At 36.6% G+C, this 22,660-nt stretch overlaps 1 protein-coding gene across 1 annotated transcript; it reads right to left on the reverse strand.

Annotated features, from left to right (window-relative positions):
- Positions 1–8,959: 8,959 nt before the first annotated feature.
- Positions 8,960–19,522, reverse strand: LOC140240194 (proton-coupled zinc antiporter SLC30A2-like). Its single transcript, XM_072319990.1, has 7 exons — positions 19,333–19,522; positions 16,400–16,546; positions 15,694–15,847; positions 13,529–13,757; positions 12,204–12,309; positions 11,386–11,520; positions 8,960–9,111 (listed from the first exon to the last, which is right to left on the reverse strand). Exons 1-7 carry the CDS (start codon positions 19,520–19,522, stop codon positions 8,960–8,962), a joined length of 1,113 nt encoding a protein of 370 aa, XP_072176091.1.
- Positions 19,523–22,660: the final 3,138 nt, after the last annotated feature.

Consider the following 22,660-nt stretch of genomic DNA (forward strand, 5'->3'; position numbering starts at 1 on the left):
CACATATATATATATATATATATATTTATAAATGAAGAGCTTGCTTCCAAAAGGCGCTAGATCCATTGAAAAATGATTTGGAAGCAAACTATATAAGGGGTCGGTGCAATATAGTGCTATATATATATCATACACTTTTCTGTTCATTCAGTCATTGCTTCTTACGGAAATAAAAGTACAATCCCAAGCCAGGCCATCCATATACGATGCAAACGTATGAATTAGATCGGCCATGTAAGTATAGCAATCATGCATGGGAAACGTCAGAAATTGATTGACATTTATTTACATGACCCGTAAATGATGATGATGATGATGATGATGATGATCCACAGCATTTTTTAAAGGGCCATTATGATAATATCTGTTGTAGAAACATTCAAATAATAAACAGTCTCTAAATAATAAACATTGAAACAACAAACTAAGTAATAAACATTTAAATAATAAATACTCAAATGATAAACATTCAAATAATAAACATGTGACCACTAACTTCTTAAAGGGTAATCGTCACATACACCACAAAGCAAACGACCATTAAACTCATCAGTCATATACGTTACGAAGTAATACACTTGTACAAATTGTACAAATAATGTTCACTCTTTATTTCTGATTAAAAATTTATTAGATTTTATATGTCTATGATGTATATTACATACGTAAACATAGTAACGTATACTGCTTAAAGGCTCTACTGATCACAGAAATTTTCCCTGAAAGACTTTTGGACAGTGATTATTTTAACATTGACAGAAAAAGTAACATTTAACAATATCAGTCACAGACCCAAGTATTTATCCACTATTCCACGGAAAGAAAACAGGCAGAACTGCCTTTCCTCTCAGTTTTAGGTTCAGGTCGTACAGGTGTAGAATTCTGGTAATTCAGTCAAATCAAACATAAAGCCGCATTTTGTCCAATGTTCTTCATTCTCGCAAATATAATGTATTGTTATTTTTTGTCAGTAAGAGGAATGAAGCCCAAATATTATTGTGGATTGAGTGAACGCAGCAATGTTGATCGAATACGGAGAAGTTTGAGAGATATCGGACAATCCGTTGAAAAGTTATGAATTATTAAAGTTTCGGTGCCGTTATTGCTCGATGAGAAGACTACTAAAATTTGTGACGATACGCATTGACAACGATAATAAGAAGACACAAAGATAATTCCATCAATTTATTTTTTCTTTAGCGACAAGTACAATTTTCCTCGACTTGCTCCTGAAATGTGTTGAGGGTAATTTTGTCCCCCTCCCTGTTTTCTGACAGGTAAGTCAACTACTCTTTCAGTGCGCTGTAGAAAATTGTTAAATTTTCTTTCTACATTTTTTTACGTAATTGTACGTAATAAAATCATTTCCGGGTATACCACTTCTATTCCCAACGTATTCATTTACTACAACAAGATAGTGGTCACACATTAGATTTGTAATAAAGCAAGTACATATCCATTAAATCAGTTATTTCGAAATCTACACAATTGTACAAGGCACGATTTCTATTCGATTCTTCATCATCCTTTATAATCTCAGTACAGATAGAAATACATTCCATTCCATTAGTGTAAAAGGAAGAAGGAATTCAGAAATGAAATAAGATCGAGTGTAATCAGATGAAAGAGAAGAAAAGATTCGACTATATAGTGTACAATGCACTTAACTGTCTGTCTCTTCAAAAGGCATTGCGAACCAAATTCTTGATACAAAGAGCACAGCGCGCTAATACAGCCAATGTGAACGACATTAATTGGATATTTGAAGGTCAGAGTTTGCAATGAATCTGTTGATACTCTAACACAGAACAAACTAAAGCATTCGTGAGTACCTGAAACCAAAATATGTCTCCCCAATATCATTGTTTGTCTAAGTAGTTGGAAAGAAAGAGATTTCTTTCAGCTCGTTTTTGTTTCTTAATTCCCTATTTGTAGCCGAAATGCCGGTTTAACTTGTGTACAACTGCGATACAGACCTCAGCCAAGTCCTATAGCTGTGAGGGTATGAAGATGTTAGTTTAAGTCGGAGGAAATCAGGCAAGAAAATGACTAATTAATGCCAGGGTAAAAAGGTCTGCTTAGTCGTGGTTTACGAGGGTGAATTCCTGCAAGCAGTGTTTTTCGTTTGGGGGCTCGACTAGCTTATCATTTCTAGGCCATCGCGCCGACAATCGAAGGCGAAGCGAACCAAAACCAAGCATCAACGGGAGACCATTTCAAACCCTGTACGGCTATTCATGATCCTGCAAGCACTGCCTTCACTCTGTTTCGTGTGACGACCCACTGCGTGCCTCTAGTTCAAATAATACATTCCGCCCCCCCCCCCAAAAAAAAAAATCCAGAACTTAGCTTAAACAAAGGCTTATTGTGTCGAAGCAACGGGCATGGGATTTTTTTTAAAAAAAAGAATCTTTCAAATGAAACGTTAAGAAATTTATGTATTCATGCATGCCTTAGTACTATGACTTTGAAAATAGAAAGTCAAAAACCATTTGCTGTTTTTGGCATGTTTTCGTGAAGATACTCCGCACACCAGGAAAATAAAAAGATGTAATTTTCCAACAACACAAAACACAGAACCCAAAAACAGAGTGGGAATTAAGCCTATAGAAATAAGTGGATTGAGTCAATGCAGCAACACTAGTAGAACACATCAATAAAGTTGCAGAAAATCGGACAATCCATTCGAAGGTTAAGGAAACTTTAAAGGTCGGTGCCGCCATGGCTGGATGACTACGAGAAGATAACATGAGAAGACTACAACAGCTAGTGACGTCACTATTCATATGTGGCGTGGGCGGGGGTGGGGGAGGGGAGGACGTATCCGCTCTGGCCTCTTTCCGGGGGAGAACTGTTTCTCACCTGTCTTGACTTTGTATTCCCGAGTCTGCTAAAAATCATTGCAAATTGTCCACATATTCCACCAAAGAGTGCACTAGATGGTTGAATTTCAGTTCTAAAAATGCAACAGCTCCATCGTGTGGCAGAGGATACCTCGCCCTTATTCTCCCAAAGCTCAATCGCTGCGCCCCTTCCCCCTCCCCCCCCCCCCGGCCCCCTCCCACTTACAGCTATATGCACGTATCTTCCAATTGAGCATCGTTTTCTGAGGGTACGATAATATCGCCTTCTGTGTTTTTGTCCCCCCCCCCCCCCCCGTCGCTACATGAGATCGTTGAAATTACGGTTACAGCTCGTTATTCCGAAGGTTCGTTATTCCGAATTTCATTTTCGGATGAACAAATCTTCGGAATAACGAACCTTCTGAATAACGCCACAAATGTTCGGATTAACGAACCCTTTTTCATTTTCGGATTAACGAACCTCTAGGTATAGGGAATTTGCGTGTTTCGGATTAACGAACCTTCGGAATAACGAACCTTCGGAATATCGAACCTTCGGAATAACGAACAGCACCCGAAATGACTGCCACTTGTTGCTGACATATTTTCACGGTACTCTCATTCATTCTGCTTTCCAAAAGAGGTGAGTACGGTGTTCCTTTATTGTGCTACATGAGTGAAATCACGTTGAATTATCATATCGTATTACACTAAGGTGATGTCACAAACTGTAGTTTTGTAGTTTTCTCATCCACCAGAACTTTTGAACGCAATGTCCAATTATCCGGACGTGTTCCTTCACTGACGTGTTCTAGACAATTGCTGCATTATTAACTCAATCCACATTTAATCTACTTTTCATTCTCATTTAAAGGCCTCCTGACTTCAAATTTTGGTCGTGTGTCGATGGTTTTTGTTGATATTCGTAATTCTTTAAATCAACAATTTTGTAATCATTTGCTTGAATTAGTGTATGCCCCCCCCCCCAAAAAAAAAAAAAATACAACGAGACATTCCGCAACAAGAACGGTAAAAATAGTGAATCAATACAAATACAATTTCAGGACATGAAAACATATGTCTTACAGAAAACCCCATCCGATTTGCTTCAGTGTTCAAAACAGAAATGAGGACTTTTGTTACTTAGTGCATGTCAGGAATATCTTCCATCCAAGTTCTGCCCATTGTGTTCACACATTAATATGCAGCTCCAAGAGCATCCATGCTGTGACCCAAATTGAATGGGGATTCTGTAAAGTATAGGTAAGATGTTATATTTTAATACCCTGAAATAGGATTCAGGGAGTTTTAAGTTACTGCCATTGAAAGTTATCAACGCGGAAATCCGATTGCATTTTTTTTTTGTGACATACTGTATATTACAGGTAATGCTTTTCATATATTTTTTTTTTCACCAGTAATGCTCCCTCCCTCGTAAATCTTTCTTGCCTTTGTTTGCGGTGTCATCAAAAGTTCAGGCACCTTAGATAAACATAACAATATCCAATGATATGCCCGTGGCAAAGTCAGGGACCGTGTACACCAGCTCAGAATGGCCTGACTGGGTTTCATACAATAATGGACTCCACATCTTTTCTTGCTATATACAACTGTACTCAAAATCCGGGAACATCTCCAACACAGCAATGACTATAATGCAATCATACTATCTGACGCGTAGTTCTGTGGTTTCCGCCTTTCTATTGATTTTGTGCATTAGTCAAGGTAAGGTGCATACCATTGGGCATTGTGATGAAAATTTGACTTATTAGTTCGGGATGAAGTTCAGTGGGTACAGAAAAAGACAAAACGATACAAAAGCGAAACGTTTTTTCTTTGATCAGAGTCCTAGAACGTGCCATTTGTAGACGTTTTCGCATCAGAAGAAGTCAACATGGTATTCAAGGGACCTCTAACAGTTTTTTCTTGTCACTGGTTTTTCATCTCAGAATTTCTGCCTACTTGCAACAGAAATTGACGCTGAACAGCCAGAATGGGTATTAATGTTAATCAAACTACTCTCTCTGTCTAAATGTGTTTAGTATAGACTTTAGATACACATGTCCCATCCGTCAGTTATAACGAACACTAACGATATTCGATACAACTCTGGTTTGAATTAGAACTGGGACCTGATTGGTCACTCCTACTCGTCCATAAAGTTATTTTGTTTTGAATCATCACATTGTATATTGTTCATTACGATTTTGCTTATTGTTTGTTGTGTTTGACCAGGTTATTTGTTTTCCCCCAAAACTTGTCTAATATCTATTTTGCATTGTAAAATTCAATATGTTTTTATCTGGGTACGGACATGTTGAAAAACAGCCTTTGGGTGAATATTGTTGCCGTGCTTGAATAAATGAATGAAATGAACGGTTCTACTCTACTCTATTCAGAGAGGAAGATCACCATCGGCTATTGTGTTAATTATTATCTTTAGGGACTTTCCGGCCCAGATTCAGCACACCCGTGAGGACAACCTGATCAGTTTTGATATCTGCATCTCTCAATTCATTGCTAGCAAGTTTATAGAAAACCTTATCATGCATTTCAGAGGACAAGGTCGAAACATCAATTTAATATCTTCGGCAATGAAATCGAGCTTTAACATAGTGACTTGTTGTCAATTTTCATGAGTCTATTAATTCAAGGGGTATGGCTCTCATTTTTTTTTCAAGAGAATGGATCCAGAGTTTATCAAGGTACACATGTTTAGCAAAGGACTATACAAACGTATTATCTTCTACAATTAAATTGTTCCTTATGGTTAATATGCACTAATTTGAATATTAATGCTAAAAAGGAATTCTGCATGCAGATGAAATGGGACGCTGCTGTGTAAATGCTGGTTTCGATTTCTTCCAAGCATCATTACCTAAAAATCACACTATTTTGGTGTCATCTAGATTGAAAACACATAAGAATTTACATAAATATCTTTAATTCCAACACTAATTTGCAGTGTCTATGTTGACAAAAGCAGACTCTATTGTTGATTTCATTTCCTCGTGGGCGAGGCAATTGCTGCATAATAAAGTCAGATGACTGGCAAAATGTCAGAAATTGCGGAACACTGCTTTCTGAACCGCGTGGTGCATGAAAATCAACAACAACGATAACAACAAACCTCCAGCACTTTCATGAAAGACAAAAAAGAACAAAAACAACAACAACGACAACAACAACAAAAGCCCGCTCCAGTAATGCAAATTTTGAATAATTTGTTACTATGTGTAATATTATGTTACTATAAAACTGTATATGTTTTAGTATACATTTCTAAATAAAAAAAAAAGAAGATAAGGAATTCATTACTCAGTGGCGGATCCAGGCGGGAGCGCATTGGCCTCCCCCCTTTTTGTGTTAAAACATAAGAAATACAAAAATGGCGGGGAGGCCTGGGGCGTGCACCTCCCTTGATTTTGTAAAGGCACCTCCTCTTTACGGAATTCCTGGATCAGCCCCTGTGTCTATCTCAGATTGATATTTCCAAATCCTGTTGATCACTTACACCTTTCACTCCCATCTGAACATTGTAAAACACTTTGCTGAATCTATTTTCATTCCCTATCAATTCCCTCACGATGACCTGCTGCGAAGTCAAATCCATTCCAGTAAAAGAAAAAAAAAATATCAGTCTCCCTGCTCATTTGATATTTACTCATTTTTTGTTTTGCTTTCACCATTGATTTTCCATAGGATGAACAAAAGCCTGTTTAAAGGTAGTCATTGTCTAAGACTATAGTGTAATTCTTACAGTGAAACTGGCATTCAGGAGCAGAAAGCTTTCAAGAGAGCCGAAGTCGGTGCCGAAGCTGAGTTCAAGGGCATTTTAGATCACGGCAATCTTGGTAGCGATGCATGAAACTTGTCAGTCACTGACAGCTGTTCTAAGCTACTGAAATTCTTTCATCTGATTGGCTGTTTTATCATTGAAAAGTCACTAACAAAAGACTTCATGAAATGCCTACTATGTCATTTTGATTATCATTAATCCACTCCAACTATAAATTAGTCTGATAAGAATGAGAAAATCTTACGGGAACAAGAGGGAAAATTTGATCAAAATCATATAAAAATCAGGAAAGTTATGAAGTGTGAAATTTTGCTAATTTCTGCAAAACAGTTCTTGAACATGAATATGCAAATTCGTGAGGGGATGATGTTATCACCTCACAATTCTCCAACTGTCTCCATTGATCGTGAACAAAATAGAAGGATGAATATTCAATGGTTGTGTTATTGAAGAGGAAACATAACCATTAGATGATGTAATTCCGGGTTGAAATACTATAGCATTATGATAGAAACATCAGGATTTCAGACTGGGGCGCAATTGCGTTTGAATGGAAAACTGGAAATTTCAAAATTTTATGTACAAACAATGCGGCGAAGTTGTGGAAGGGACGATATCATCACTTTACTATTTGCAAATTTATATTGACTGCGCAAGAAATGTTTCCTGAATGATTATCGGAACTTCAAAATATCATAACTTCCTTCTTTTCTATAAGATTTTTTGATCAAATTTTCACTGATGTGGTACGAAAATTTAACTCCTTTTCAAACTTTCTACTGCTTTCTAGAGGGAGAAAGCCCAACCCACGCAAGACTTTTATTGAGCAGGCCTACAGTGCAAAACGTAAATACCGAGAGCTTCTCCGGCCAGCGTTCTGCTGATATCTGGTGCAAATTTGGGTAACTCAAGGCCACTTAAAGGTATTATTTACCATTTGCAGATAAAAAAAAACACACTTTAGTGCACATGGTTCAAAATAGTTCTAAAATGTGAGTTAGGGATAGAAACAACCAATATGAAAATTTGAATCAGTATAATCATTGTTAAGTATTGTGAAAAAAATAAATGTGAACAAAATATTTATTATAAAGATGCTTCTATAGCCTAAACCGTCTACAGTTATGATTTACTGAGAAAAATAATTATATCTCCCCGTATTTTGGGCTTTATTGCAAAATTTGTACATGGTAGGAAGTTTTGTGAAGCAACTGACCAACACATATGCATCAATAATGTGACATCTCGAACATTTTTTTAATTCACTGCTCCAAATGGTAAACAGTACCTTTAAGTGGAAACGAAAAGGTGCAAAAAACAAAAAACAAAAACAAAAACGAGAACTGTGTAAATATCTTGATGGAAAATGTAGCAAACGTCTTGCTAGCGGTGAAATGTGCAAAACTGAAATTGCATCAACGGAAAGATAATATGCCATGAAATGTGCAAACGCTCAATTTTGAAGGGAGAGCATAGTTTTTAAATAAATACGATCACAATTTGTTCAGTGGGTGTCATACCCATCCTTGCGGGGGGGGGGGGGTGGGGGAGGAGGGGATGGTCTTTTTGTACAATCGTACAAATCTTCTTATATAGAACCAGAAGTGATAAATTTCATGACGTCGTGTTTGCACATTTGCTCTTGATGATATGCAATAATTGACATTTGCAAATATCTTCACCGCAATACCGTTACCTTATACTAGTATTACACGTTGTTTGTACGTTTCCGGTAAGAGGTTTGCATGTTTCCAGACGTTAGCACAGTTGTTCGCACATTTCCCGGTTTTTGCCCTTTATTTTCCCGGCTCCCCAGCCACAGCCACCTCTCTGTTCAGGGTTAGATCCAGGAATTCCATAAAGGGAAGGCGCCTTTACAAAATTAAAGGGTGGGGGGGTCCATTTTGTCTCTTGTCTCTTGTGTTTTACCAAAAAATAAAGGAGGGCAGCGCCCCCGGTGGGCCCCCGCCTGGATCTCCGCCAATGTTGTTTGGGTCTTTGTTTTCACTGGTGGCTTTACTAGTCTCTTGAAACCACTCTCTGTGTGCTTCTCATGCAATTACTAAAGCGGGCGGGATTTTGACAAAAACGTATCAACACCCAGAACATAATATACAAAGTTTGTTTTGTGTGTGTGTGTGTGTGTGTGTGTGTGTGTGTGTGTGTGTGTTTGTGTGTGTGCTAGCATAGCGCGTAAGGAGTAATTTGTCTAATAGAAAATAAAAATAAATCGGCCTCGCCCTTTCCAGGGCTACAAATGGAAGTAGGTCTCCTGGATCAATAATCCATACAGTTATCTACTGAACCCTCGACCACGTCAACCCGATCGCGCACATAGAAAGTCCACCCCGTTGTCTGCTGTCTCAATCTGAATGGTGGAGTGGATTAGATTGAACTTGGTCTCAAGAATGTGACGGGCGTCGGGTAAAACTTTGGAGACTTGCACGGGTTGTCCGTCGTAAAGCCGAGCTGTACATATCGACATAGGAAACAAACAAGCAAAAAACAACAACAATAACAATTAAACTATCAAGGAGGAACGAAAATGTGATAACCAGGTATTGAATGCAAAGACAAGCTGACGATATCAAAGATTGGATACCAACCTAATACTTTGTTACAAGGGCATAAAAGGGAATTTGTGACGGAACTATCAGTTATTTGTTGTTGTTGTTTTACGTCTATCAAAGTCCACTTCCTTAAAATCAATTTAATTATAAACATGTAATCAGGGACATGCCTGCTGCAGAAAAGGCAAACTATGGGAACTTCTTAACAACATTTAATATCATTAGACGAGGTTGGCAAAAACTGTTGCATGGAAAATGACGTTCTTTTGTCATAAAAGTACACATTCGTTATTTGATACACACAGGCACACACACATAACACTCTTATTTTCAGTTTTATGATATTCTTTAATTGAATTTCATTCGATATCAGACTCATGTTCACAATGACATTTATACGTGACCGTGCATCACAAAACGAACAAAAAGTCGCACCCCTTGGCCCGAATTCACGAAGGTGGTACAAATGAAACCATGGTTTAAACCATGGACAACAACCATGGAGCGCCAAGTGTCGCATGGAATATTTCGTTACGAAATCAGTCATTTCATCGATGAAATGATTATTTTGTAACGAAATAACAACGTTTTATAACTAAATGAACATTTCGTCCACGAAATGATAATTAACGAAACGGTCATTTTGTCGACAAAATGACCAATTTCATAACGAAATATTCCATGCGACACTCGTCGACACTTGGTGCTCCATGGTTTTTGTCCATGATTTAAACCATGGTTTCATTTGTACCACCTTCGTGAATTCGGGCCCTTCATTTTACGTGAGGACTCAAAAAGGTGAAAAGGGTCAGCCAAGTTAATCTCGACTTTTTCATATTTTCTGAAAGAGTTAATCTTATTCTATATCATTACAATTAAAGGCATAATTTACCATTTGCAGATGAAAGAAAAACTCAGCATTAATACTTCAAAATAGTTCTAAAATGTGAGTTAGGGACAGAAACAACTGTTGTAAAAATTTGAATCCGTATAATTATTGATGTTAAGTATTGTTAAATACACAAAATGTGAACAACAGTTATGATAAGAATGCTTCCAGAGTAAACCGTCTACAGTTATGGTTTATTGAGAAAAATACTGATATCTCTTTATATTCTAGGCTCTATTGCAAAAATTTTACATGGTAGGATGTTTTGTGATGCAACAGACCTACACACATGCATCAAATGTGATATTTTGAACATTAAAAAAAAAAAAAAACACTGCTCCCAAAGGTAAACTGCAACATTAAGTTTGGGATGATGAAACGCATGGAAAAGTTTGTAAGCTTGTTGTCAGCAATTTTTAAAAACTGTTTTTTTCGTAGATAAAATAGTGAGATCAGGTAAGTTTTAGAGGCAACTTTTCATGTCTTAAAAACCCTTTACACATTCTTCCCTTTCGACTCTAGTAACTTTTGAAAGGATAACACTATTGCTTTGAAAGTTGGTATTACACTGTATAGTCATGGAAAGAAGGTGCTGATAGAGCATGAGGAATTTCAGCTTAATTTGATAACAACATTTTATTGTTGTTGCTGCGGAGATTTACAACTTTTTTTTTTTTGTCGCATCCATTATATAGGTAGCACAGCTTGGTAAGATTAATCGCTGGAATAGATCTCTTACTCTAGAGCCTCTTTTCTCAATGAACTTTGTTTTTCCCAGAGTAAATGTTTTCTTTTCAATGTTTAGATAGGTTAGGAGAGTCCATTTGAATTGAGTTTAACATTGAGTTTAGAGTCTGCCCTTAACTAAAAGTCATATCTGGCGACCTTGTGTTGGTTTTGTGATGCAGGGTCACATAAGAACAACAACAACAACAACAACAACAACAAAAAAACAAAACTGTATTCTTTCCACTTGTGTTGCTAAATTACTTTTTTCTTTTTAACATACAGTTTAATATGTTTTTTTTTTTGGGGGGGGGGGATTCATGCTATATACACAGCTGACATAAAATTCTGCATTAATATTAGAAAATCAATTATTCTTGATCAACTCCATCAAGCCAGTCAACATCTGCTTCATTACACAAACACTTGTGCTGCTGAATCACCTTCTTTTTTTTTAACATAGGCCTTACTTTTATTTTTAACATACATACACACGCACACACACACACACACACACACACACAAATCAAGAAAGAAAGGACTGTGTTGCTGATGTACCAAGTACAAGGTGAACGGTGACCAATTGAATGTCGGATGTAATGGACCAGATGCGAAGGGAATGTACGCCCTCTACGCCATCGATCTCTACCAGCCTGCGTCTGACGTCATCAAAGTCTATATGTCGTGGTTTCCCTTTAAGAGAAGACATGTAATATTTATACATACGTGCATGGAGCTACTACAATTAGTGTATACCAAGTCTCTTAAGTTAATTCAGAGTCATAGAACCTGCAATCTATAATCCCATAAGTTTTCTACCACAGAGAGCTTACAATAATATGACCTTTCGTTGAGGTTAGACGTTACTACCATTACTTGCAATTTGTTGAATACACATTATTCAGAAAAGCAGTATTTTTCTTTTTATACAAAAAGCCACAAGAAGTCGTAAAACAGTTTGAATCAATACTTTGCAAAAACCTATACTGATATTTTGCAATATGATTTTAATGAAAAAGGAATCGAAACCGAATACACCGCACCGTAAGCGTGCAAAAACATGATAAAGCCTATGGAAGTGCATTTTTTTAAACAATATTATTACCAAGGAATCACTGAAATATTTAAAAATCTGGCCACTGTTAACAGTTACCTGACATTGTCAGAAGGATTTTTCTTGCTTTTACCTTGGTTGATTTTGCTCTTTTTTTTTTATAATGCAGGTATCGACTATATTTATCGTCTTTCGACGTCAATTCAATACAGCGGCCTTGCTTGCAGAAAAGAAAGAGACCTTGCGAATAGGAGAGAGTGAAAAGGAACAAAGAGAGAAAAGGAGTAGGCTTGAGGATTTTAGTGCTATATTTGTTTTTTACCTTCCATTAAAATGTTCGTACTATCTCTGACAATGCCAATGAGTGTAAGCAGTACGATGACGCCGAATATAATCGTAAGTATCGGATCCACAATCTTCAAAGTTGGCTATTGGGGAAAAGAGAGAATGGTCATGAACTGAAACAATGAAATCACATCGTTTTTAAAACAATGAAATCATTCTTCGAGGTAAAATTTCACTCTGTGAAGTTGGTTCTTGTATGTTGCATTAACATTCAATTGTTCGCAGTTTATGATTGGTATTCATCAAATCTTCGGACTCTCCTAGAAGATGAAACATATCAACATGTTTGGACACAGGATATGCCAAAATCAACTGTAAATGTAATCATTTTGTAAGCAATGTTAATGAGACACACAAAACTAAGTAGTACATAAAACATCATACAAATTATAGGACTACTTATTATCTATATAACGACTTTCTCTTAGTAATTCAGTTAAAGACAACATAAAAATACGCCAAATAGTTCATACTGTTGTAGTCATGAAGAATATCGAAGCCGTGTGTCATTGTGTTGGAACACTTTTCCTTCTGAATTTATCACAAATGAAGGACAATACGTCGCGGGGGTGACAAGATCTTGTATCTCAAATTTTGGTGAAAATCACGTGTTTTCTTTCATAAGTTATCAGATTATCACTAAAGTGATGTCATGTCCAAATCTCAGCTGTCTTATAACCCCCAAAATGAAATCACCGTGGTGTGTCAAGGGAAAAGCGATTCCATTTGTTGTAGTGCTGTGGCTGCCATTGTTTGCACACGTAGGCCTATACGCCTTAATATGTTTCACGTATATATATATAATTGGATTCCATGAAGATCTGCGGGAAAATATTCATATGATATACGCGCAATCATTGATGTGACCTTCAAATCTATATTTTGACATTCTCCCGTGTATCTTCAAATAATATTCAAGATTTCATTCAAATAATTTTGATTCCGCTTATCAGTCAGTTTAATCATAGCTTTACAGAGAAAGCACTTAAAAAAACAGACGAAATGTAAAACTTGTACATGACCTATGTCACCTCCACAAGAAGTTCTCTAATGGGTTAGAAGATTTTGCCTCAAAATATGAAATTCAACGAATATACAGAGAAAGAGAACGACATTTAATCATTGTTTAAATTGTTGCTGAATGAACAACATCCCCGCTCATGGACTCGATCACACAAATCAATAAAATCTTCAACATGTTCAGTAAATGATTAAAAAGGCGCACATGAAAGCAAAGAGTCAAACAGAACAAAACAATTTAAATAAAGACATTGGGAGGTGTTTTCCCCCCCAAGGACGGACCTGTAAGTAAATGATAAGTGAGCCAACGAGGAGACCAAACCCGAATAGGGAATCACCCAAGATGTGAAGACACGCAGCTCGGACATTCATATGGTCTTCCGCTCCCTCGGCCGTTAGCGGGCCGTGACTGTGGCCGTGGCCGTGGCGGTGGGCGTGGTGGAGGCCCCCACGACCTTCTCCTTCCATAGATTCAAAGCAACACAGACCGCACTGTAGCTGAAGAATCTGACTGTTATTGACATCCAGACGGATTGACAGATAAACAGGCAGACATAGATTAGATTCATAGATAGAAGGAAAGATAAATGAGAAGAAAGATGAAATAAACGATCAATCAATCTAGCTGACAGTCTTTAAGTTTCAAAGGAGCATGTCCAGAAGATAGGGAGATAGAATTCGGCTAATTTTAGACTGTTTGGACTGCGTCAAACTTAAATATTTTTCCTTCACGTGACTCCCTATGGAACTTGTGTTTTATCAAAGGAATGCTTGAATCGTCTCTGATAATCCTAATCCCAGAATGTGAAAATATTGCTGATTCGTCAGTGTTCGTGTACACTGTTCCTGTTTTGACAGTTTCTTGATATTTTATTATTTTCTTATGTGGTTATTGGAGCGGCTAGATTTGAAAGATCTTTCAAGGATATCATACGATTATAAACCCTTTTTATATAAAACGAAATATCTGAGGGGAGGATAGACCAAGGGTAGCGCTTGGAATAATAATAATAAAAAAAGGATCTTCATTGTTGTCATTACAATCACAAGACACTGTAACCTTTCCTGAAACTAATCCCGAAGCTTGTTTGCTACCGTATCCATGGAAACGCCCTTCCTATCGCGGAGATATCGTCATGGTGAAATATGACTGCGCATGCGCGATATGAATAAGTTCTCACATCCCGTTCTACACGAGTTGAATACGTAAGGCTGCACGGGAACTGCAGGGGGTTCCTTTTTTTTTACCTAATTACCATTAATGGACTGATGAAGCTCCTGAATTATCCATACTGCTGTAAATAAGACGCGCGTTATAAAGGCTATATTACTTTGCCATATCTCCTCCATGATTCACACGTCAAGTGAGGACATCGTGTCGTTGCGATCGCTTTAATCAGCACGCAGGTTTGTGTAGTGGCATGGCTAATGGATAATGTGCAGTCGACGTACGCCCCCGCCACCCCCACCCCTCCTATTTCCCGGCACGCTGTACGCCCAGGAAATGTCAAGTTCCTCGCCTTAGTTACTATAATGGCACTGACGGTGTGACGGAATGGGGGTCTTAAATTTCAAATGCAGTAAAAATACGCAAACAAACACAACACAATCATAAGTACATCTACACATACTAAACACACACCCAGACACACAGACAGTTCTTGTCTCATAGGAGAATTTGGTGAAGGGCTAAATACTTAGAATATCAAAATAACAAAGACAGTAATTTACTGGGATGCAGTTAATACAACGTGCAAACGGAAAGTCTGACATCACAAATAAGTAAGAAAATATTAGATGGTAATCATGATAATAATTAAAATATTCAAGAATTAAAGAGAAACCTAACATAATAGTTATTGTGAATTTCCTCTTAACTTTTTTTTTTTTTTGGAAATCTTTCAAAGAAAGTACCGCGGATGACATAAATTCGACAACATGAACAAGATGAAGATCAACTCATAATTTTTGGAGTTAATGCTCTGGTTTGTGAGCAGCTACACTGTTGCTCACAGCTATTGATATTGTTTTGATATCAGATCATTGCAAGTTGTCATATCTGTCAAAATAACAAAGAAGTGATATTTCACGGAATTTTCTTTACAAATTTTCTATTTCTTGCAATATCCGTTTCGTTTCGTTTGTTTCATTTTCAACAAAGATAACCAGTGTGCAAACATAGTACGAGAAACGAACAAATGATATACAAATAAAAGTACATATTCTCAAAACGTCGAAATGTCATATAAACACAATGAATTGAAGAAATGAATAATCGTATACTTGCAATATGCTTTCCCCTAAAAACCAATACGAAAGTAATCATGTATGGGTAGACAGAAGTATGAATATAAAGTGACTAAAAACACATTGAGTTTACACAAGAGAAATATGCGATTAGAACAAAGACAAAAATATTAAGAATAGGAAGGAACCGATATACTTACATAATATTTCCCACAAAGTTAATGACGCTGATAATTAACATAACCTCCCCGTCGATATCATAATCCTTTTCTATGATCCTCTTTACAGCAAAGTATGTGAGAACTACAGCTAGTCCAAGAGAGAGAATGACTGAAAATAGCGCACCAAGCACCTCTGTGGAGAAAAATGAAAATATTTACCAACGCAAAATGAAAGTGTATTTCGATATAGAAATGAAGCATAACCATATAATGACTAATCATATCAGTACCGAAATTTGTCGTACTACATGACATGCTTTGATAAGTGATCGATTCAAATAGCAATCAAATGTTGTATTAAAAACTCCATAGACTGCGAAAAAGTAAGTGATTAATTAGGCATAGTTTAGATATTCCTGGTTTAATCATGATAATGGAGTTATTAAGTGTCTCTATATCTCTTACAAAGCCATACTTTGCTTTCATTGCAATAGTAACAATATCTGATATCATTTTCGATTGAAATACATTACAAGTATCATGTTGTAATATTTGTATTGTTGCATTGTGTCATCAGTATTCATGGTATTAGAAGATGGATGGTAGCTATGTCCAATGTGATAGTAAAACACCTATTTCAGTAATTTATCAAATACCATGTTGCATTTGTTCGAAATATCGATGCTTTTCAACGGCGCAGCGCCACACGCCGCCGACGGAAAATAAGCAGGCGACACCTTCTTACCCGCCCGAAGCCAGCCGTAGGTAAATTTTTCAGAAGTAGGTCTCTTGGCCAGCCAAATCGAGATCAGGCTGATGGCGTATGTAGCAACATCCGTCAAGAGATGCCCCGCGTCGGCCAGCACAGCTAGGCTACCGGACAGTATACTCCCTAGGGGAGAGACGGCGCGAAGATGATTAGGAGGCTCGATGATTGAATACGTGAGTTGATTGATACAAAAAATACATACAGGTAGTATAGACAAATGGATAGCAAAATAGATGGGAATAGAGACAGATAGACATCATACACTTTCAGAGACAAAGATGAATAAAGGGAGAGAGAAAGAAAGTGGTAGTAATTGACAAAAGAATATGCAGGTTTGTTTTGAAAGCAGTAAAGGTGGTAGTAGTAGTAGTAGTAGTAGAAGTAGTAGTAGTAGTAGAAGAAGAAGATGTAGTAGCAGCAGCAGTAGTAGAAGTAGAAGCAGTAGTAGGAGCAGTGGTAGAAGAAGAAGTAGAATTAGTTTTAATAACAGCAGTAGTAGAAGTAGTTGTTGTATTAATAGAAGTGGTAGTAGAAGTAGAAGTAGTAGCAAGAGCAGCAGCAGTAGAAGTAGAAGTAGTAGCAAGAGCAGCAACAGTAGAAGTAGAGGTAGTAGTAGTGGCAGTAGAAGTAGTAACAGTAGAGGTAGAAGTAGTAGTAGTAGAAGTAGAAGTACTAGTAGAAGCAATAACGATAGTAATAGTATTTTGTTCCCCATAAGGAAATAAATATAAATGGACTGCTTCTGTTCAGCTTTTAAATATCAACTTGACAATGTTGTCTTCCATCATATCCATTGGGTCTATTTGTTTGGACAAACCGCTATAACAAAAAGGAATCAGGCTATTAATATTTAAGCAGATTTACGCATCACACGTCACCACACATCATGCCCACTTTTAAATTTTGATGAAGATTTCGAATTACTTCGTGCTATTTCAAAATAACTGGCTTCATAGGCAAAGTAAAAAGCAGAAGAATGTACAAATTTCGATTGTATTATCATTCGCAAATTTATCATTTAATTGGGAGAAAATGAAATCAGTAGCGAACGACATGTAAAATAAAATTATATGCTGTTTTTTTTACTTTAACTTTATTCTTGATACCTAAAAACAACCAAATAAAGAAACCGCTTACAAACACATTGATGCAGAAAGAAGGTAAACGCAGATTTAGTTTGATAACCTTGTTCCTGATTCGTAAAGAATAAAGATGAGATTGATTCAGCCTAAAACTTGTGAAGTGGAACGAGAGCATTGTTTGTTTGTTTTGGGGTTGTTGTTTTTTTCATCAGAAATCAAATTATATTTATAATTTATAGATTTTTATAGCAATCTATATTTAGCTTACAATATTGATCACTATTCACGTTAAGACAAACAACATTGGAAGGTGATTTTCAGATTAAAAAATAAAAAACAAAAACAGAACCAAAATTTAACAGCTGAAAGTCCAATGTTACAAAGTTGGTCCCACTGATTTTATTCAAACATTCTAGCATGTACAAAAAAGGGTAGGCCTACTTTTAAAGATCACATATCATTCTTCGTTTTGTGAAAATTTGCTTAATTTCACTTATTTCACGCTATTAAGGTTTAAACGGAAGTTCAATTTTCATGATTTCTTTGAAACTTTTTTTCATGTTCACGAATACATTTGTATGTTGTTTTTTTTTTTTCGAGGGAATACACTTCGTATAGTTCTTATATCCACGTATACGAAGAGTTCCTTTCCAAAGGTGCTTAATTCATGCTCCATCAGTTTGGACTTTTCAACAGATATGTATCCATCTTTAGCGGTCCTACACAGTAACCTCTTCAAAAAATAGACATTCTTGTGAGAAAATGGCAAAATCAGGCAATGAAAAATGACTTTGGTTCCAAAAGGTGCTAAATCTATTTCTGTTCTGTTCCAAAAGCTGCTAAATGCGGCAGGATCCAATCAGAAACCTGCGCGCACGCGTGACCGCATTTTGACCCCAAAGTCAGGCCAGGCTGGTTAGCTTTCCGTCAAGATCTTTTTTTTTTTTTTTTTATAGTATGATGGGATACTATGGACCATAGTCATTGCATGAAAACTAGAAGCACTTTGAGTAAAAAAAAAAAAAAAAAAAAAAAAAAAAAAAAAAGAAAATGTCCTTAACATCTAAAGTGGATTTAGCACCTTTCGGAAATGTTACATACACATGGTTAGTATGCCAGTTTCACAAAATAATCCTGATTAATGAAAAACTGGAGGAACCAACTGAAAAGCAACGTGGGTGAAATATGGATATATCGAAAACACAGAAATCACACCAGAAATATAGTTAAGGGCAATTTATAAATATGGTGAAAATGGTCTCGAATCTTTTAACTTTGAAATAAATCTCGGGTCTTCCATTGATTTTGTAATGTACGTATAAATAAGACCATCAAGTCTTTCGACGAGAGGGGTATAAAAACCTAAAAAAAAAAGGTATTTCAAAAGCAGCTTGGAAGTACACGGTAAGCAAAAATTGATAACCATTCAGACAATCCCGTCTCATATCATCTGACAAGAAGGAAAGGACATTTCATACTATTATCATTTCACTTAAAGTCCGTCTCTCATACAGCCTGATCTAGTCACCTAATAAAGCGATTTTCTCGTATTTCTAATTTTTATGATTGCGCTGAAATACATTGCGCTTTTTGTTCCTCGAAATTCACCTCAAAGACTGAGGTTTTGAGAAAGAATTTTTTTGCTTAGGTGCAAACAAGTTCAATCGTGTCAATTGCAGGCAAAAGCGCAAGAAGCTATGCAGACAATTAAGAATTATTGGTTAGTGAAAGGGTCATTAAAAATGCTTCTTAAAAGGCGAAATGTTAACGTTGAAAATGTATTTTGACAAAGCTAAGAGAGTCAAACGCACATCCTGACGAACTTACCCACGACTTCAGCCAACAGTAGTAAAATGCAGAGAGTCATAGCAAAGAGGAGCCTGTTACGCGCACCGCGCAGTCTGCTTTGGCGCTCCATGTTCAACGGATTCTCAGGACTCTCTCTTGCGGACTCATCTTCGATGAGGGCGCCATAATTCGACTCTCTTCCACTGCGCAGCTTTTTCAAATCCGCCATCTTTATTCCTCTGGAACAGGATGAGAGCACAATGAATGTGATTTTGTTTATTTTGATTTGCTAAAGAAGATTTTCAAATGAGTGTCATAAAGAAGGGAAGCTGTGAAATTCCTTCTTAACAACATCGAGATTTTTAATAGCATGGAAAACACCTACAAGAGGTCCTTTCACGTGTTTGATGCGTATGTCGTCCAAATATTCACTAAAAAAAAATACATTATTCTTTCGTAAAGGGCACATAAAAAACAAAGGAAAGTGAAACTTTCCATACACATAAAATAAACGCAGACATGATAGATAAAAACAGCGTGCATGGCGACATCTTCTACAAGGTCACGTACACAAAAATACACATCATGATGAATGTTTAAGAAAAATGTACTACAGGTGTTGATTACGAAGGAAAAATGCTTTGACACAGTTCTATGACTTCTAATCGTATTACCTACTTTTAAACTTAGAATTCCTATACTTTTTATCATTGAAATAAATGTCCCTTTCACATATTACGCTTACATATATATATTTTTAAAATTGAATTGCATGCATGCTCTTTTGGCAATACGACCAACATTGAATTAAGAAACAATGACAAATTGAAATAAGTTAGGCCTTAAAGATTTTCAACCAGTGACACATCTCCACTTTATGCTCCTGTTATTCTTTAACTTTTATAGATTCAAAAGTCTCAGACAGGAATATATTTAATACAAAAATTGAAAATCTTCCTAAGTTTCTTCCTAAGTTTTTTTTTTTCCAAAACTTAAGAAGAACTTAGGAAGACATGCAAATGAGGACGAGATATGCAAATTTCTGACTTAGGAAGCAGTTGGTATTCTAGGGTGGTATTCTGATATCCTTCCTAGGAAGAAATGTCTTCCTTAGTCAGGATTTTTTCCAATGTGGTATTCTGAAAATTTTCCAAAGTTTTTCCTTAAATGCCTTCCTAATTTTTTATAAACTTAGGATGAAACTTAGGAAGATATGCAAATGAGGATGAGATAAGCAAATTTCTGACTAAGGAAGAAGTTGGTATTGTAGAATGCACTAAGAAAGGGAAGAATGATATTTAGGAAAGCCCCACCCCTGTCCTAAGTACGTTGTTAAGATATAGCAAGCTGCAACGTGGGCGTGGATAAGGATGGCCGAATTTCCATTAAGAAGTTCCTATAGGAAGAAATTTCAGAATACCAATTTTGTCTTTCCTAGGCACTTCCTAACTTTTTGATCTAGGAAGAAACTTAGGAAGATTTTCAGAATACCACATCAAGTCTTGTCTGAGTTAAGTTGTTTGAAGATTTACACAGAAAAAAAACAACAACAACACCCAAATGTGATAATAGGGGAAAAAAGTGAGGGGAGGCGGGAGCGTTATCCGTGGGAATTATAGCAATAGAATAAGGAAGTTTAGGGGTATTTTCCGTTGGAATAAAGAACAAGGGATTATTTAACTCATGAAGACAATTCTAGTTAAACTGAAAGGTTTTTGGGTTGATGGAAAACGCAATCTTTGTGTAAGCTATATATATCATGTCTTCTCATGTTAAGTTGTTCCGAAGTTGGTGACTGCAGAGATTAACAAAATCTATTTTGAATTCCAACGGAATTGGAAGGAGCAAATGAACGGAGTGATCTGCTACCAGGACTGCAGTGACGGACGGAAGGCTTAAGGATGATTGATTTTTATTTTTTGTTGAAATCAAACTCAAAGGGTCAGTTGGTTAAAACGCCTTTTTTCAATGATAAAAGGAGGATGGTTTATAAAAGCTTACTTAAACTATACAGCTTCACGATCGTAGGTCGGAGGATAATCATGTGGGATTTTGATGTAAGATTATTAAAAAAAATCAAAAGGTATGCATTCTAAAAGATAACAGAAAAGACACTTTCAACTTTGGAAACCCTGCGTGGGTTGGGTGTTGAGCAGCTCTCCTTTCATATGTCAATAATCTTCATTTTTTAAAATATTTTGAGCAGAGAAAATATACCCATTAAGTAGGAGACATAAAAAAGTATCCCTACTGGAAAGAACACAGTGTCCCAATGTGTGTTCACAGTGTTTTCAATATAGTCCACTACTCAAACATGTGAAAACGCTTAAATTCAACAGTGTGGAGATGATCTCACACGACACAGAACATTACCATGTAAACATTCTGTGAAAACCACACCACAGTGATTGTGGTGTGGTTTTCACAGAATGTTCACATGGTAATGTTCTGCGTCACACTGTGAATTGATGATTCACAATGTGTTCACACTGCTAAAACACTCGAATTAAACAGCGTGAAGGTATTTCACACTGTGTTCTCAATGTGTTCACATTGTGTTCACATTGTGTTCCCATTTCAAGAGGCTGGTATCATCACAAAATTGAATTTCTGTTTGATCTTAAACTCATGTCAATCGAAGACTATGAAAGAAATCAACCGAAAATGAATGAGTGCGCGTTTTCTCTCCTTATACACTCTAAGAAGAGAAAGAAAAACATGGCATTTGATACAATATTACATTACTACTGTTTCCAATATACTACACAACACACTGAATTACTCAGCAGTAAACAACGGGGGCGGGTGTTACTACCAACCATGCCGTATCTCTCGACTCTACAGTATATAATATCAGGACAAAGCACTTTAGTCGATTAAAACGATGAAAAAATCAATTATTCATCAGCTGTCGATACAGGCATGATGAAAAGCAGGTAATGAATTTCTGTCATGGCGAATTGTCTTTATACTTCTCAGCAGTGTGTATGAGTAGACACAGGAACCAGCAATCCCTTCCATGGCTGCAGTAGCGGTATAGCACGATTATCTCCTCTTCTATCATCCTAGATATCATCATCAAAGAAATTTACGCGGTGAAATTTTGTATCTCTATCCACCCAGAGGGATGTAGAAAGAAACAGAGAAAGAGCTTTGTAGGCAGGCGATTACATTGCTGCTGATATCATACGCTTCAGTATATGACACGATCCTTAATGAATGTATGTCGATATATGTATATATAATATGTATGTGTGTATATATATATATATATATATATATATATATATATATATATATACATAATTTTGTGAGTGTGTGTGTGTGTGTGCGTATATACTGTAGATATGGCCGATGGACAATCCTC

Source organism: Diadema setosum, chromosome 16 (assembly GCF_964275005.1).
Source record: "Diadema setosum chromosome 16, eeDiaSeto1, whole genome shotgun sequence".
Classification (NCBI taxonomy): Eukaryota; Metazoa; Echinodermata; class Echinoidea; order Diadematoida; family Diadematidae; genus Diadema; species Diadema setosum.